An 18,671-nucleotide genomic window follows, 5' to 3' on the forward strand; every position below is an offset into this window, starting at 1 on the left:
CACATAAGTGGTCTGCAGGTGCGCATGCGCTGTCAAAATAAAAGACACGCACCAGATAAGAAGTTGCAACGTGCGTTTGCGTACATAAGATTTTCTGGAGGACGACAGACATTTATTTAGATCTCTTAAAGATGTCGAAGAAGCTCCTTTCAGCAATTACTTTGGTGTTCCTTCACCTCCAAAGAAATGTCAGAAGGAGTCCGAAGCACAAAAGAAGCACGTATTCTCTGAAAAGTGAATACGCGCTTGACTCAAAGTCTTGTAGACATACAAACCAACTAAACATTGGACATCAGATAGATGTGCAGATGATGCATGATATTGGGTCCGTCGGTCCATGATCAATTCTGGAGGTCCAAACTTGGTCCATAATTTGGATGTCCAACCAAGATCCAACTTGGATTTCTTTGGGACATCATGTGGACGTCTATGACAGGTACAGGAAATGTACATGATTAATAAATGTAATATTTTTTTATTTACAAATATCAACATTGTTGATATCAACAAACAACAACAAACATGATTTATTATGTTTTAGCCTATTGATTTATTCAGTACTTTTTTTTGTTATTTTACATTTTCCTGTTCTTATTTAACTGGCTTATTTATTTCAATTGATCAACTTATTTGTTTGTAACCAGATAAAAACTCTCATTTATTAAAATTAGTTGAAATATTAAAAATATTACAAGAATGGTTACACATTGTTGGCATTCCTTTTAAAAGAAGTACAATGTGTTTAATACGTTTAAACGAGCATTTGCATTATTTTTTTTTTTTTAGTGAGGTTGGTATCCTGTTTAATTGTGAAGAACGTTGTAAGAGGAAGTAAATGTAGTCGTGATGAGTAGCAGGACTGAGAGTGGCTGCAACAGAAAGTACGAGACGTTTGTGCAAGTGTGTATGTATGAAGTGAACTATCTGCTCAACAGTCTTTGTCAATGTGACATTTTGCAAACTGCCTGTGAGGAGCTAAGGACATTTCTGCTCCAAATCCAAAGAGCAGCTGCTCTCTCATGTTTTAGTTCAAGAGCCAGCACTATCTTGGAGATGTCCATTGATCACTCTCAATGAACACTCTCAATAGCCTGTACACGGAGGTCTTATGGACGTCAACACCACACATTCAGCAGATGTTGAAAAAAAGACGTTGCCTGGGGTCACAAAACCCCTTCAGTGGACCAAAATTGGACGTCCAAAAATGACTTATAAAATACATCACTTTGCATTGTAGGAAGCATAAACACATCCAGTAAAGCATAAGCAACCAGAAAAGGCAGTTTGTGACAACACATTTTACCAAATTCAGAAATACCAAAACTAAGGCTATTTTTTCCATAAGTTCACAAAATCCTTTCAGGTATGGCTATCGCTCCACAACAAAAAGTTTTAGTTTTTTTTTTTAAAGCTTAAATTTCTAATTGTACTTAATAACAATATAGAACTGAAAAGAATTAAGTGTTGGTAAGATACAAACAATTTGGTATATAAGTTAAAATCAAGTAGAATATCCACTGATTTCCTAACACAGTACTTTGAAGCCTGGTGAGCAGCTACTTGCTCTGGCTCACATTGCGTTGGACTGCATGGATCCCACAAGCTCTCTACATTACTTCAGCTTGGCTACCACTAGGTCACATTTAATAACATTCAAATGATTAAAAAAGTGCTGTAAGCCCCTTTGTCATACCACACACACACACAAAAACACATCTGCCCATACCTGCAACCCCCTTTGCACTCATCTGCATATCCCTTGCTCTGCACTATAAATTCCACCAGAATCAGACAGTTATGCTTTCATAAATCTCCTCCTTGTCATTTTCAAATTCCAGAGATTTATTCACAGAACAACAGGCCCAAGTTGAGAGAACAGTGAATCGAGAGGACAGTATAGAGTTGTGGGTTGTATTGTTGTCGGATCTTTCCAGTGGGCTATGTGTACATAAATATCATTTTTGTGTCTTCAGTTAAGTGAAAGTCATTAATTGTGTGTGTGGGCAGTATGTCATGTAATCTAATTCTGGGCACTTTACTATGTCAAATTTCCAAAGTGCGCTCAAAAGTTGCAGGTAATTTGACTAAAAGATACGCTGACATAGAGAGTTGAGGTACAATGTGACATTACATGTTTTGTTCCAGAGGTTAGAAGTATATTCACCCTAATTTTTTTAAAATCAGGAACTTCCAAGAGCAAGTGCTGTCGTGTATGCTTCTACATGTTTAAATGTGTAGCACTAACCAAGATAAAAGGAACCACAACTTATGGCAAACAAACAAGCTGGAAGAGCATTGGCTATTATGTTAGCCCTCAAAATGCCCATAGGCCAAGCGAAAATGTAGTTAAGTACCCACAGTCCTTATCTACTTTTCACTACTTGTCACAGTATTTTAGTTTGTGACATTTTCCCTTGTAACATCAGCAACCAAATGTTGATGTTACTATTATATTCTGGATTTTTTTAAAATAACGTAATTGCTTCACATTATTGTACACCTCAAAGGGCAAATGTAATTATATCCACTGTCAATTTAAATACTAAGCACTAAATATCAGTTTAATTATCCTACATACAATAAAGCAGTGACATGATATCCATTCCATTTAAGAAGCATATGAGCTTCCAGTATTATTTCATTAATGTCATTAAGAAGTTTGTCATAATCATGAACTGAATGCTGATTCAAAGTGTGCTTAACAAGCCAGCAACTGGTGAGAATGTTAACTATGACTTGTTTTACTGTAGGTCATAAAATAGTATTGAAGTTTGTTTATACATTTACACAAAGATAAGTTGTTCTCTTTAATAGAAAAGAAACCACTTTAACAAGCTTACAGAAACCAGCATCAAGACCGGCGTTGGTCAAATTACTTTAAAAAAGTAATTAGTTACTAATTACTGATTACTTCTCCAAGAAAGTGATCCCGTTACTTTACTGATTACTTATTTTCAAAAAGTAATTAGTTACTTTATTACTTTAGTTACTCTATAAAAACATGCTTACACAACCTGAATACGTAATAAAGCAATAGACCTTTCAGCCCAATTCTAATTTTTCTGCATAATTCATCATATAAAATTGAACCACATGAAAAAGCCTCTTTTTAAAACGTGTTTTAAGTTGTTTTTAGTTTTAATCTGTTAATTTCATGCACATTGCATCAAGCAAAAATTAAATTATATGCAACAGTCTTTGACTGGAAGAAGTTTGTTTAACATTTAAACCTTTTTTCTGCATATTCCAGCATATAAAATAAAATATTTTTTGTGTTTACACTCACTCTTTCAAGTAGATGCAAGTAAAACACAGCAAAAAATAAATCAAATCAAAGATTCAGCAGCACTGAGTCCTGTCGCTCTTAACTCTATTGTCACCTGTTTTGCAGGAGAGGGGCCGGTGCCGCTTTGCTCGGTGCTGCAGCGGTCATGTCAGTGGCGGGGATTTTTTTGTTTGCTAAAGAAAGTTTTATTCCCACGCAGAGTGTACAGCGGACACTAATGTTTTTGTCACTTTTTATGGAGTCAAACTCAAAGTAATGTAAGTACTTTCAAATTTTAAACGCTACATGGTCATACTCTCTCCCGCATATTATCCATTGTTTGTTGCTGCCATGGACATCGCAGACTCGTACGTCATTGTCATGTGACACTCTCACAAACAGAATCACAGTTTAGTAGCACAGTGGGAAAGTAACAGTAATCTAATTACTTTTTTGCAATACTAATTCCTCACCATACTTGTTACAGCCCATCTCTGATCATGACATCACAGTAACCTACATCACAACACTAACCTTCCTGCCTGAGAAAATCGTCTAGTGTTTGCTAACTAGCGAACATGTCACCACCTTGACTGTTGACCTTCCTTCACTGTTTTGCTGAACATTTTTTTTTTTTTGGGGGGGGGGGTTATTTTCTCTTATTATCTTGCTTTTGTGTTTGTTTCACTGCCATGAGGCCGTGTCTCAGCAGATACCACATTTTGCTGTTATTCTGGATACTTTGAAGAACCGTGACCAAAAACCCACCAAACATTCATCTGAATGAAATCAAAGCGGTAAATACTTGAAGTGTGTGCTTACACTGTCTATCTCTTTTCTGTTTGTTTTTTAAATATTTGTTAATTAGTATTTTTCTTTCACTTTAGCTCCTTTTCTTTGGTCACTTTTGTCAGAGGTGTTAGGCAGACAAAGGACGACGAAGCTGCCAGCTCACTAACTACTACTTCAAAGGTCTTTCCACTTAACTAAACTGCATATGTATTTCTCTCTCTCTCTCCTTCTCTTTCTGTCTCTCTCTCACTTCAGGCGAGGACTGTGATTCATGTACTTCTTGTGAAGACCACCATTAGGTTCTTGCAATACAGCTTTTATCTCCATCCCTGGGACTAATATCACTTACATTTTCTTTTTCTGGCTGCTTTTACACCTCATGTTCTTTCTCCTTCTATCCTTTCTGACTCCCTCACTTTTCTCTTGCTGGCATGTCCGCTCGGTTTTCCCCATCATGTTTTCCTAGGAAATCATAATTGGTTAAAACCCCAAGTCTAACTGTTGGCAAACAGAATGTGTATATTTAGTAATTTTGTTTATTCATTTCTTTTTCAAGTTTTATTAATAATGAACCAAAGAAAGCAACGATTCTGGCTTATATAAAAATAACTTTCCTTTTTTCTAAAAAGCCCATTTGGTTTTTCCCAATATTCCGTCTAAGGTTAGTTTTGTCACCTGTGATGACTTAGAGATCTCAGGCTTATAGATTCATAATTCTCATTTCCAAAATAAAACAAATCCTGCGTCATCATCATTTCATTAGAATGATTATCACGATCATCAGATCATGATTATCATTGTAATCAAAATCATTCCAAGTCTCATCATCATCATCCCTAACATTTTTACACTCATCACAATCAATACCACCACTCTTGTATAATTTTAATCATCCAATCAAATGCCATCATTATAATCTTCATAACAATTAGTGTCAACATCATGGAAATTTTGCTTCTATTTGGATAAAATACTGTCTGTCATTATCATCTGAGTCATCATCAGCAATAATAAAGCTATTAATTGGTTTTAAATGATATGTATATATATATATATATATATATATATATATATATATATATATATATATATACATATATATATATATATACATATATATATATATGTATATATATATATGTATATATATATATATATACATATATATATACATATACACACACATTTAAAACAGTATAAAAAAAACTGAGCTGCAAACAATAAGGAAACCCTTTTTTAAAAGGGCAAATCAATACAATGCCTTAAAGCATTGGGGGTAAAAATTTAAATACATGAAAAAAGAAGATATAGAACTTGAATAACATTAAGGCGGTATATACATTTTTTTTTTTTTTTGCACATGTGGACGCACACACACACACTCTTTATTATCTGCTCCATAGATGGCTACTTCCTTACTTCTATTTTCTACTTGAAAACTAGGAAGAGAAACAAGAGATCATCTCACCTTTACTGCTGTTTTTATCCTGTTGTAGGGGGTTTCAGGTGGAGCATACTGTACCAAGATAACATTTCCCCTTGGTATTAGTCAGCGCTCCATCGGTGTTCTAGAGTTCTAGCAGCTTTAGAGAAACAATGGCTAGTTGGCATTTGACGTAGCACCATGATCAGTTGGTGTGTGTCATAGGTTTCAATGTGAAGATGCAGGGTTTAACTTAGATACTGAGTGCAAACGGGTGGAAAGCTAATGTCATGGTATGCTATGTTTGGCATGGATGGAAGAGTAGTTCTCCTGCTTATGCACTTTTATTTTTGCTCTACTCTGCTTAACTTTGTTGGCAATGCCCAAGGCAGCAAAGTTGAGAGAAAATGCAAGCAATGCACTGGTGAGTCTACACTGTTCCATATTTCCGCAACTGCAGCTAGGCTTAATAAAGCCAGTGCTTCACTGTTAGTCAAGTTCACTGTGTTTGCTGTTGTTCACAGAATATTTATATGGACTTGCATGAGTTTAGTCCTGGTGACAAAGTCTTAGCTCTTTGTCTGCATTTAAGTTTATCTTCCTGGGCCAAGTTTTTGATCCGTATACAGCTGTCAAACATGTTTGGATCAGAGTTATTAGATTTCAACTTGTGGTTGTTGGAAACCGATGAAGCTTTTTTCATGTTAATTTAATAAAACTCTATTATGATCAGTTTTCTTGGCGCACCTTTTGCTTTTCCCCGAGAAGAAACAGTTGTGAGACCTGTCTTGGTGGCTGGTAATGATACATGTTAAGCCATGTTAAGCATACTCCTACCAGGAGATTTCAAAACTGGGTTGGCGTCAATGGTACTGCTCTCAAATAGCTTTCATACTTTCATATATACACAGATACTCAGAATTCATATTAACCAATGTACAGTGGCTTGCAAAACTATTCAGCCCCCTTGAACTTTTCCACATTTTGTCACATTACAGCCACAAACATGAATCAATCTTATTGGAATTCCACGTGAAAGACCAGTACAAAGTGGTGTACACGTGAGAAGTGGAACGAAAATCATACATGATTCCAAACATTTTTTACAAATAAATAACTGAAAAGTGGGTGACAAAATGTGGAAAAGTTCAAGGGGGCCGAATACTTTTGTAAGCCACTGTATGTCCTCCTCTGTACCAATCATATGTGTTTTTTTTACCCAGGGACCAATCCTTGGACCTGTTTTCTGTTTTCTTTAGAAATGTTATTCCCGGGCCATCTACTTGAAGGTTTGATGGGATTTTCTGCCATTGCTATGCAGATGATACACAGCTGTACTTTTGAGGTGTATTGCATTGCTCAGTCGTCCAGTTGGTGCAAAAAACAAGCAGCAAGACTGCTAACAAAAACTAGTTGCCTTTATATATCACACCAATTCTTGTGCTGTTTCACTGGCTTTAAGTAAAATTCAGAATCCACTTTAAAATCCTGTTATTAACACGTAAAACTCTACATGTGCCACATTCTCATTTTAAAACCAGAGGTGACTGTGCTCTTGAGGTTATGGTGCTCCAACTTTGGAACAGCCTTCCTCAAGGCTGGTTGGCTGATTCTGTGATTTGTTTTAAACAGCTACTGAAAACACACTTTTATAGGTTAGTTTTCCATTAATCTTTCCGCTTTATTTTGGGCCATACTTTACAACTGTATACAAGTATGGATGTGTGTATGTTCAAATGAATGTCTGCATGTTTCTGTGTCTGTACGTTTAAACATGTGTACTTATCTGTAGATATAATGATATTTATGCCTTAGAACCTAGAAGCTTCTTTAATAGGAGAAGAGTTTCAAAATAACACAAAAAAACCCCCCAATCAATTATGTCCTCATTAACCCAGCTCCAGGCAGACCTCTACAGAGAGGAGACACACTTGAAGAAATTCTTTTTCATCCTCTTCCCCTGCTTGTCAGTTTCAGACTCTGTGGTGTCTCAAAATCACAAGGACATCAAAAATATGAATGACCTTAACAATTCAGACACCAGTGGAGCTGAGTGTTTCTTTGCAGGTGTGATGGTAATGAACTTTGTATGCTCTTCATCCATCTTGCTGAAACACACATGCACACACCACATCCATTTCTCCTGATTGCTGCCCCCCTTCACTCCCTCACGATGGCACTGAGCCGTGGAAATGTCAGGGGTCAGGTTTACATTGACGCTAAAGCGCTGGTCACCCTGGGCCACAGTAAAGGTCAGCGCCATGGTGACAGCTGGTTGATATCGTCGTTGGGAAGTTAGTCATGAGTCACCGCTCCAAATCTTCCATGTGGCATTAACATCATTCTCTGATTTCTCGCTTTCTCTGTCTTGTTTTATTTTCAGATGCCATCTTGACAGATCTGCCTGGTGGAGGGTGTGATGGAAAGGTCAGTACTTATAGTTAACACAATATTTTTTTTTACTTGTTTGGTGAATAATGCAGTGTGAAAACAAATGCATATATTTAATAGCACCACATTACTTATTCATAACTTTAAATTATAGAAATAGCACCTGGAATGTGAGGAAATCTTGATTTTATATAATGAAACTGCCACTTGGTTCTAAATAAGCTAATGGCAGGTTTCACCATGTATTATCAGCCTACGTATATGCATTGATTAGGAATAGTTACACCTAATAAACAGTGGCTTGACAGTTTTGCCAAGAGTGATGCAGAGTTCTTGTCATATTGAATTTCCTGTAAATACAAGCTGTCATCTGGGCAAAAACATTCACGTCACTCTGCTAGGGGTAATTACTAGCAAGAAATAGGCTTTTATTTATAGGCCATCATGTCTTAGACTTGAACCTGTGAATCAAATGTATGACACACAAAACACATGTTAATAATGCTGACAGGAGATCAAAAAATGAAAAACTTTAAAAATAAATATACTTAAACAAGATTTCAGGTTGTACCAAATGGGTTTGGCTCTTAACACCCTCCAGGTCACCAGTGATCCATTTAGGGTTGCATTGGGTTTTGTTTGAGGCAGACAACTACACCCACACCACATGTATGCTATCGCTATTTATTGTGGTTTAACCTGTCAAGGACAAAAACGTACAGAAAATTCTGCATCAAGCCTTTTAATCATAGCTTTCCCACTTTTGTTAAACCTGGATTGACAGCTTGATAGTGTGATGGTTAGTGCTGTTGCCTTACAGCAAGAAGGGCCTGGGTTCAAATCCACAATCTGGCTGGTTTGCTGTGTGTAATTATACAGCTAGAGTTAGATTAATTGGTGATTCTAAATTATCCATGAATATAAGTGCAAATGATTGTTTGTCTCTATGAAATCACCAACCTCCAAATTGGTTCATTAAGCAAGACTAGCAGTAATTGCCTTTATTAACAAAGTAGTTGTTCAAACAATAAGATTTCATTGTGTTTTCCTAAGTTTTTAACTTGTGTAGAATGACTTAAAACAAATTTCACTTTACATACTTCAATAAATCACTTCAAGTCAATGTAAGTATACTACGTTGATCCAACGTAATCTGATTACATTAAGCCACCAAATGCCAAATGTGTTGGTTTAACATGGTCAAAAATGGGTTATTGTACTTCGTTAAATCACATGGAAAAAGGTGCCATGATTAAATTGTGTTCATCCAACAACAGTTTTTTTTGGAGTGTGCAAGATGTTGTGTTTCTATTGAAGGCTTTTCCATTGGGTATTCCAAACAAGAATAAATTTAATAATAAAAAGGGGTAAACTTAAAACCAAAATCCTAAACTCAGTCCTAAAGCTTGTTGGGTCAACCTAGGATCCTGGTAGATGTTTGGGGGCTGACGCAAAATGAAACCTGCTTCCAAAAACATCCCTGATGGAGTCACTGAACAACCCATAAAAAGAGAAAGAAGCTTTTACTTTCTAATCCATTCCAACATTTAATCTGCTCTTAATTTCTTCCTGTAGTGCTCGACTTCCTGTTTTATCATTGTCTGATCAGTCTCATTATATTTATAGCCACCCGATTAATCATTTACCATTGGTCTGAACATCAAAGCAGGTAAGGGGAAACTGCAGGGCAAGAAACTGAGCTCAGCAAAATCTTGCTTTATTATTTTTCTACTTAGCTGCCACTTCTTTTCTCTGCTTCTTTTTGTTTCTTACACAAAATATCAAGTGAGAAAATCTATTAAAACCACATTTTCAGTGCACAATAACAAAACACATAAAAGAAAGACACTCCAGGCTTCACTGTGATGCCCTTACTTTGGAAACTATGTGGAAAGCACTTTACATGCAACCCATACAGAGTTTATTTAAAGAGCCTCTGTGTTCTTCCCAGTCTTCTCTCTGTTCTCTACCCTTTACTGATTCCCCAGACCTCGTGTTGCCCCCCCCCCCCCCCCCTTTTTTACTGGCAGGATAAATGTATACACTCTCTGCACCACAGGGGTTCTAATCTATGTGTGTGTGCTGGAGAAAAGAAGGACGTGTTAGACAGCAAACGTATGTAGCAACACCAGAGCAACAACCTCTCGTCAGTGTTGCACACTCTGACACGTACGGGTTAATGTGGCCACCAGCCGTGTGGCGTGGTTGGCTGGCTCACCTTCCATCTTGCCCAGCCAAGCTCCATGCTGGGCACGACACGCCCGCCTGACAGTATGCATCCGCCAGGCCATGACAGCTCGCATATGGAAATCTTCTGCCACCGGTGGAGAGGGAGAGCCAGGGAGGGCAGTGGGGCCAGTTAGAGAGCTACACTGAAAGAAACAAATACATGTCAGAGAATGGGATCCAAAGCGTGGCAAAAAAAAAAGGGCAAAATATATGTTTCATGGCGGTCATTGGAAAGAACATTTTTGGCCGTAGGAGTGTGCACCGAGCATTCAGGCTGGGATGAGTGAAGATTATTTTTCTAAAAACAATTTTCAGATCTATACACAACTAAGAAGAAGATACAGTTAGAAAAGAATTGTAATCAACATTCCTTTTTTTAAGTAATAACAGACAACATTACTACAGTTACAGTTACTAGTGGTACAACCATAGTCCAGGAGTGAGTAATTAAGTAGTTCAGTAGTGGGTGGGGGGGTCTTAAGTCACAGTTTCTGATGGCCTGAGGGTAAAAGCTCCAGCTCATTCTTTCTGTCTTGGCAGCCAGCAGACGGTGATATCTCCCTGATGGCAGACAGAGAACAGACTGTTGTTGGGGTGCTGGAATCCCCTGGAACCCTCCTGGCTCTAGATCGGCATTGTTTGTACATGTCCTGCTGATTGGGAAGGTTGGACTTTGGTCTCATCAGCTGCAGGTCCCCATCCAGGTGGTGATACTCCCACACTATGGTGCAAGTGTAGAAGTTCATGAGCACCCTGAGTTTAAAGTCTTTAATTGTCTGAAATGGTATAAGCAATGATGTGCTTTCTTCACCAGGGTGTTAAAGTGGCAAAACCATGGTCACTGCTTTAAATAACTATAAAATGTGATAGTTTTACTACTCTTTACATTCTTAACCACCAATTTGGTTTGTAGCATTGGGTTTGGTGTTGCCACTCTGCATTTCCAACTTCAGTGAGTCAAATGAATCCCCAGCTTCCTAATTGTGCACCTACATTCTGAGAAATATTTTGGCCTACATTAAATAGTAGCTCAACTGGTAATCAAAACAGATCAAATGGTATTATGGCATAACATTTACCCGATTCTTTAACTTGTTAGTGTCCACCAGGTCATGGATGAACCTCTTAGGGGTAGGGTTAGATTACAGTTTAGCCAATTGCTTAACAAACTTTTCAGTTTCATACACAGGAAGCTATTACCTTTCAAATCAAGACTTGGATTAATTTTTGCTGGACAGTTTTCCTCTTATAATGTTTTTAATGTGGGCATGCCAAATAGGTGGAAAGCTTTTGAATGCATCCATTTGAAAAACAGTTTAGTAAACCTAACAGGGCCAAATGCAGAGAGGGAGACATATAGCTAGATAAAGAGGTGAGTGGCATGCAGTAGTGTGTGTGTGTAGTGAGCGTAGCCATCTGCTGTTCATCATCACTTCTCCAAGTCTCAATCTTGCTCTCATCTCTAGCATTTGGAGGCACTGAGGTTTCTGATGCCAGCAAAGGTCAGAGCTGGTGATTTATTGGTCCTCTTGCGGGAGGCCGTCTGTGGACCTGAGATACCTGCTGTGCCCCTGGATCAAAGCCAACATCCCTGACACCAGTGACATGCTGCCAACACAAGAAAAGCTTGCATTGGACATATTTCACATTGCTGTATACATATATATGTTACAGCTGAATTAATTCAGCAATGGCAGATGACCTGACATCACTGTGAGTATAATAGTTATATCAGTTGACTGTTGTGGAGAAAGTCAGCCACTTATACACACAAAATGTGATTTTACATTAAATATTTTAAGCTTTTAGCTATTTTTCAGCTGACTAGCGGGTATCATAGATAGTAAATAAAAGCTGTACTGTTGTTTTTTGTACAACCTGGCTGTAATTGATCACGTTCATAAATCTGGATAAGATGTATGCACACAATGGTTCACACACATAACAGGTTGTCCCAGTTTCATAAGTCTGGATAGGATGTTAACATGCGCAACCACAAAAACAGAATATTACAAAAATCCAAATCTGTTAAAGATGTCCATATCACCACATCTACTATATGCCCAAAATGTGTTCTGGCAAACATTTTCATGTGCTACTATGATCATCTGAAATTGAATCATTAAATGCAGCAGTCGATTTACCTGCTAGCATCTATGCAGTGTGTTGGCTCATATGACTTTTTTATTTATTTTATTTTTCTTTCACATTGAAGCTACCCATAAAAATGCCCTGTCCTTGTCATGGCACCACTGTAGCACACATCATCCACAGAAAACATGGTTGAGTTTACTTAATGAGGTGCAATGAGGTGCACAGTAAGTCCTCAGGTCATTGTGATGGATGTATCATTAATGCGTTAAAAAAAAAAAACCTCCCTGAACCTCTCAGCTTCAGCATCACCTCTGGGCTAAACTCTTGGTTGTCAATACAGTTTCTTTATAGCATGTTTTGAAAAAGAAAATCAAAGAAATGTACTGTACTTCTATTTAGGTTCTCTTTTTCACATCAACTTAATGAGGAAATTATTTGTTTGATTTCAGTTGCAGACAGTGCTGTTTGGTCTACTAGATTTCAAATTTACTGCCTTTCTAAAGTCCGACAGGATTCCACTGCTATGGTTGCAAAATAAATAAAAACAAAAAACTCCTGGGAAAGCAACCATTTCCCTCTCTTGTTCTGTGACCTTAGAAAACACTGTTCTGGTTCATGTTGTCTTTAACAACTTCAACTCTTCTTAAAGACAACATGATATTCATTTACACTCAATATTACAGTCCACATTAGAGTTACTAAAGATGACTAATTAGGGTATCCTTTAGAGTGGGCCTACCTCATGACTCATGTCTGGTCAGAATCCCAACATGGCAAAGGATGAAACTTGAGGCTTCACAATGAGACTTCAGGTTCAGGCGATGGCACAGGAGTTTTGTTTGTTCAAATACTACCATTTTATAAAAGGTTTGTGTTTCTCATCTTCCTCTTGACAGTACCCCATTGGGTTATCTGTAGGGTAGAAAGAGAGAGCATATTTCTCCTGTTTTGGCTTCCCTTCATTGGCTTCCTGTTAAATCCAGAATAGAATTCAAAATCCTGCTCCTCACATACAAGGTCTTAAATAATCAGGCCCCATCTTATCTTAATGACCTTGTAGTACCATATCACCCTATTAGAGCACTTCGCTCTCGCTCTGCAGGCCTACTTGTTGTTCCTAGAGTATTTAAAAGTAGAATGGGAGGCAGAGCCTTCAGTTTCCAGGCCCCTCTTCTGTGGAACCAGCTTCCAGTTTGGATTCAGGAGACAGACACTATCTCTACTTTTAAGATTAGGCTTAAAACTTTCCTTTTTGCTAAAGCATATAGTTAGGGCTGGACCAGTTGACCCTGAATCCTCCCTTAGTTATGCTGCAATAGACGTACAATAGACATTTTCCGTACAAATGCATTAGTTGTAGCCCCTCTCCTGAAGCTGCTGTGTACATAGTGGCTGTTGATGCACTGAAATCAGCCTCAGTCCACTGCTTGGAAGGCTCTCCCAAGTTCTTGAATCATCTTTTCCATACAATCCTGGTTATACCAGCTGCTGGTGCATCTTTTCCTATTAAGCTTTCCCCTTCTGGTCAACTTTCAATAAGCTTTGATACAGCACTCTTTGATATAGCCTTTTTGACAATGACACTACTACTACAGTCTGTAATCAACAACAACAGGCCCAAACGTTGTAACTGCTTTGTCCATAGAACTGTAAAATCATGTTGATCTAATAGTAATTTATGGGCCACTTCTTAAAAGGCCTGTGTATAATATACATATAGTGGAGAGAAAGCAGTGAAAATGCTTTAAACAATGTACATAGCTTTTAATTTCTTTTTTTTTTCTTTTTTTTTTTTTTTTTTTGTGTCCCGTTTGGATCTTTAGCCATCAGAATTGTTGTCTTAAGGCCAAGAAAGATGCCAAGCAGATTTATTTTACCAAGTGGATCATCATGGCCTTGCCATATTGGTCCATTTGATTGACCTTTATTATAATTATGAATTTATTTTATTTTCAGTTGCTACAAAGAACCCCAGAACACAAGAGACCAAGGAAGACCAACAGAGGGGCAGCCGCGCCACTGTCCCAGTAAGAGCTGAGGAGAGTCCCAGATGAGGGGTCACTCAGCAGCCGCGGAGCAGAAGCCAGGGGGAGTTGCAGTGACGCGCCCGTGAGCTCCGCCGGCAGTCAGCCGTGCCTGAGTGACCGAGCCCCAGGCCGAGAGGCCGCTGGCACCCCACCTCCGAAGTGGCCCGAGCGAGCCCCGGGCTCCAGGCCCCGATAAGCGGCCGCCAAGGAGTGAGCCGGTGTGTACCTGGACGCCCATCCCCGGACACAAAGAACCACCAAAGCACCGACGTCTGCGGGAGTCCGCCACTGGCAGGGGAAGTGGTGGTGGGTGGAGATAGGCCTCCATACCTTGGAGGGCCTGAGATGTCCCCAGAGAGGTATAGCTTTTAATTTCCACCTTCAAATATATGGTATACAAGACATTAAATCCAATTCCTTTGTGCTTTATTGGAAAAATGCAGAAAAGAGACTGCATGAATAAAATCCCGAAACTGTGTGCTTCCATGTGGTGCCACAGTTTAATCTTAACTGGCTGTTAAGTTTAAAGCATTTTTATTTTAAGCCTCCTGAAAATATAAATGATAAAAGGAAATTGAAGCCTGTGGCTAATTACTCTTTAATATTTAATTTGGAATAAGGAAATTATTAGGTTCTGGCCTTGTAATGCCAAAACCTCATCAAGAATGGACAGTGCTTCACCAAGTCAAAATCAGAAATGTATGCAAGTGAATGAACTCCTGAAGTCTTCCTACTTGGCCGATCAATAGTATTGATTAACCGTTAATGCCAGAGGGAAATCATTGATTGTCCAGCCTGACATGACAAGGTCTCTTTAAAACACTGTTGAATTGAACTTTTTAAGCAATTTAGGAATTCCAGATGATGTGTGCGTATTGAGGATTTATTGTAAATGTGAAAGCAAAAAATCATTAATGTATGAGTTCCTATTCACTGCTTTATACTCTTTGACTACTTTTGCAATCAGAAATCTCAAAATGCAAAGAAAAAAATGTGTGAGTGTTTCTTTTCAGCCAAACAAAGCAAATGAGTGTTTGTATTGCTCTGTATTTATTTCAGCCTTGTCTTTGGGTTTGTCTCCAGGACATAATTGGTGGAAAATGAGAAACAAAAAAGCGTGAATTCTCATGAGGCCACTGCAGTTCGTTCAGTGTGGCCTCTGCAGGCTTTGAGAGTAGATCTACAGCAACTCAATAGCGAAAGTGGATAAGTACTTGTGTATTGGTTACAGTTTTACATGTTGGCCTCATCAGACAGCTATCATATCAATCATAAAGATCTATTTTAAAAATTGCTTACTTTTAGACTAAGACAGTCTGAATGGAACACAGCATATAGCATGGAGATGATATTGATTATCTTGTGAGAATTAAAACCAGTAGACTGTGTATGCTCTTGTCTCCACAGAAACTGTCCCCAGGGAAGATCCTTTAGAGGAATTAAGTTTCTACCTATGTTTCTACCAGAGGAACCAAGGGCTACGTGAGGACCAGAATTCTTTCACCCCTCTCAAAAATGTTATGTTTGGGGTGAAACCACAGGAACGTTTGTGTCAGGACACAAGTACAAAAAGTCATTGCTTTGATAGATAAGTGAAGACCTTAGAAGAGCTATAGATTCTCTAAAATGGGTGTATATGGGAGATATTCTATACACGGACACTTTCTGCATGTCCGGAAAACATTTAATCTCAAGTGGAGATGTATTTAAAATAGAATGCGGGAGTATATTTTTATATCTCCATTGCATCTTTCTAATGTTTGCTTTTTCTTTATTATTAAAGTTTCACTTTTTTTCAGTACACTAACTCTAAAGCCTTTAGCATCAGTGCTGATATCCTCTTTCTGGAGTTTTTCTACGATTAGATTTTCCTATGATGACCTTTGAGCTGTGGGACATAGAATTATAAGTGTTACTTAGGAAAAGATTCAGAGTTGGAGCCTATAGATGCCTTGATCTGAAGAAAACGCCTTGACAAAGTGTCAATTCAATAAAATACAGTGATTTCAAGGAGGGCAAATTGATGCATCTCTCAAGCTCCTCAATCATTATCTTTCAGAGATATTGAAGGTACAAATTCATGACATGAGTGGTCCTTGCCTTAAAGCTATTTAATGATAACGCACATTCTGCCTGAAGTGCAGTCATTTAGTTGATGGAATTTAAAAAAAAAAAAAGAGGAAAAACTTGCAGTAAAAGAATCCTTTTTTCCCACATCTTGGTCTTGCATTGTGGAACCGGCGCAAACCTTGACTGAAGGATATAGCTGTGCCCTGACTAGCACACACAACCTATCTCTGCATTTTAGCAGCATAGAGAGCCTACCTTCCGTTTATATGCTAGAAGCTTGTACAGTTCACCACCAACATTTATTCACAAGTGAAGAACACAAACACTGCTTTTGAATAAGGAGTAATTTGTGGAGTGAAACCACCAAGTCTTTGAATAGAAGAAAAAAAGAAGTATAAAAAACTGGGTGGGGGGGGGTACATGTTGATGTCAGTGAAGAAAAACAACCCTTGACCTTCTTCAAGATGGTAGTAAAACTTGACAAGAGCTCGGTCTGAACTCTTTTTAAAAGCCTTTAAAGACACTGTTAGCACTGAGCTATTTCAGTCTTTGATAAAAAACAATTTTAAAAACACTGGTGCTGAATTATAGAGCAACAGTGAAAGAGGCAGTGTGTGACTTACTGTTTTGCTTTATTTTCTGAATGGCAGAAAAATAAAAACCTGAAAGGTCTGAATGACCTCTGGCTTGGTCACTCACGTACTATAGACAAACATGATGGGTCAAAAATGAAAGTTTGATCAAAACCATAAAAGGATGAAAGCATAAAAGCGTTTCAAGGACAGAAACACAGGAACTGGAAGCTGAGAATCAACACCAGCTGCTCAAAAGCAAACATGAGTTACACGTATCTGTACTGACCACATTACCCCAGTACAGAAGGCACTTCTTTGGCTCCCAGTGCAATATAGAATTAACTTTAAAATACTTTCATTAGTTCTTAAGGCTCTCAGTGGTTTAGCCCCCAGTACATCGCTGATGTGGTTACAGTTTACAGACCAGTCAGACAACTCAGGTCATTGGGCGCAGATCTATAAACTGTTCTCAGAATCACATCCAAGTGTGCTGAAGGTGCTTTCAGCTATTGTGGTCTGGTTCTTTGGAACAAACTGTCTCCTGACCTCAGACCAATTATATCTGTGCATACATTTAAAAACAGACTGAAAACCCTTTTATAAACACTTACTACAAAACCTCAGTAAGTGTTTTTGTTTGTTTGCTTGTTTGCTTGTTTGTTTGTTTGTTTTCTTTTGTTCTTTCTTCTTTTGCATTGTTTTATTAGATTTTGTGTTTTCACTTTCTTTCGCATTGGAAAGGGGTTTTTATGTTCTACAGTGTTAAATACGTGCTAAATAAAAAAAAATACTTTGTTCATTTGCAGATAATGAAATTCTGCATTTTGCTGGTTCTTTATGAAATATGTATAGTTTATAAAGTTGCTTTAAAATGTGTTGTACAACAGTACAGGTAATTTACTAGTAGTTTTTGAATTAAAACAAAACACCTGGAACAAACACAAAAAAGAAAGAACAATGTCCCGACCGTGGCTCAGGGGTTTGGAAGCGTATCTGTAACCGGAAGGTCGTCGGTTCGATCCCCGAGCTCTCTGTCCTGGTCGTTGTGTTCTTGGGTAAGACACTTTACCCTACTGGTGTTGGCCAGAGGGGCGATGGTGCAATATGGCAGCCTCGCTTCTGTCAGTCTGCCCCAGGGCAGCTGTGGCTACAACTGTAGCTGCCTCCACCAGTGTGTGAATGTGAGAGTGAATGAATAATGGCATTGTAAAGCGCTGTGGGTGCCTTGAAAAGCGCTATATAAATCCAATCCATTATTTTTATTTGGGGCAATAATAACAACAATAAAAGTAATCAAATGACACCATAGGGGGTTTCTTTACCAGACAGTTGAGACTTTCCTTTAAAGTAAAACTGATAACTACATGAACAGATTAGAAAAATGACCATGGACTATTTCACTTTTTCCTGTACTTAAAGGCTTTATACATAACATTCAGTGTACACTTGGAATTAGCATCTTTCCCAAGTATATTCAGCACACAGACTGGAGCAGCAAGGGATTGAACCTCCAACCTCCTGAGCTCCCAAGTAAAGTTTTAAGCTCTTTTAAAAGTTATCAGCCGTAACTCTTCCTCAAATGCATGTTAGTGTAGCAGAAACTGCAACAGCAGGTTTTGGGCAGTAGAAACCCTTTGTTTCTAGAAATATTTTGCAAAGTTCTGTCAGTGTGTTTCGCTCCTTCAGAGCCATGTGGTTGAGAAAGAGATGAGAGAGATGAGAGTCATGTTTGATGCTGGCATGTTGACTTCAAAATTGCTTCAAATTGCGATTAACTGCCGCCAAAACCTTTTAAGAGATATTGG

General features: G+C 38.2%; 1 protein-coding gene across 4 annotated transcripts in view; it reads left to right on the top strand.

Annotated features, from left to right (window-relative positions):
• LOC147315466 (uncharacterized) overlaps positions 1-18,326 on the top strand; it is a 496,228-nt gene extending 477,902 nt beyond the window's left edge. For 3 of the 4 annotated variants that reach the window (XM_086258292.1, XM_086258291.1, XM_086258293.1), the window contains 4 exons: positions 7,864-7,907; positions 10,641-11,813; positions 14,151-14,580; positions 15,629-18,326. In XM_086258292.1, coding sequence (XP_086114418.1) covers positions 7,864-7,875 — 12 coding nt within the window. In that variant the 3' untranslated portion in view covers positions 7,876-7,907; positions 10,641-11,813; positions 14,151-14,580; positions 15,629-18,326. The remainder of the gene's footprint in view (positions 1-7,863; positions 7,908-10,640; positions 11,814-14,150; positions 14,581-15,628) is intronic. The other variant, XM_086258294.1, reaches the window with a different exon arrangement.
• The last annotated feature ends 345 nt before the right edge of the window (positions 18,327-18,671 follow it).

This window comes from Aulonocara sp. 'chitande type north' Nkhata Bay, linkage group LG13 (assembly GCF_057382095.1).
Source record: "Aulonocara sp. 'chitande type north' Nkhata Bay isolate Kocher_YH1m ecotype deep benthic linkage group LG13, A_spYH_male_GT1.1, whole genome shotgun sequence".
Classification (NCBI taxonomy): domain Eukaryota; kingdom Metazoa; phylum Chordata; class Actinopteri; order Cichliformes; family Cichlidae; genus Aulonocara; species Aulonocara sp. 'chitande type north' Nkhata Bay.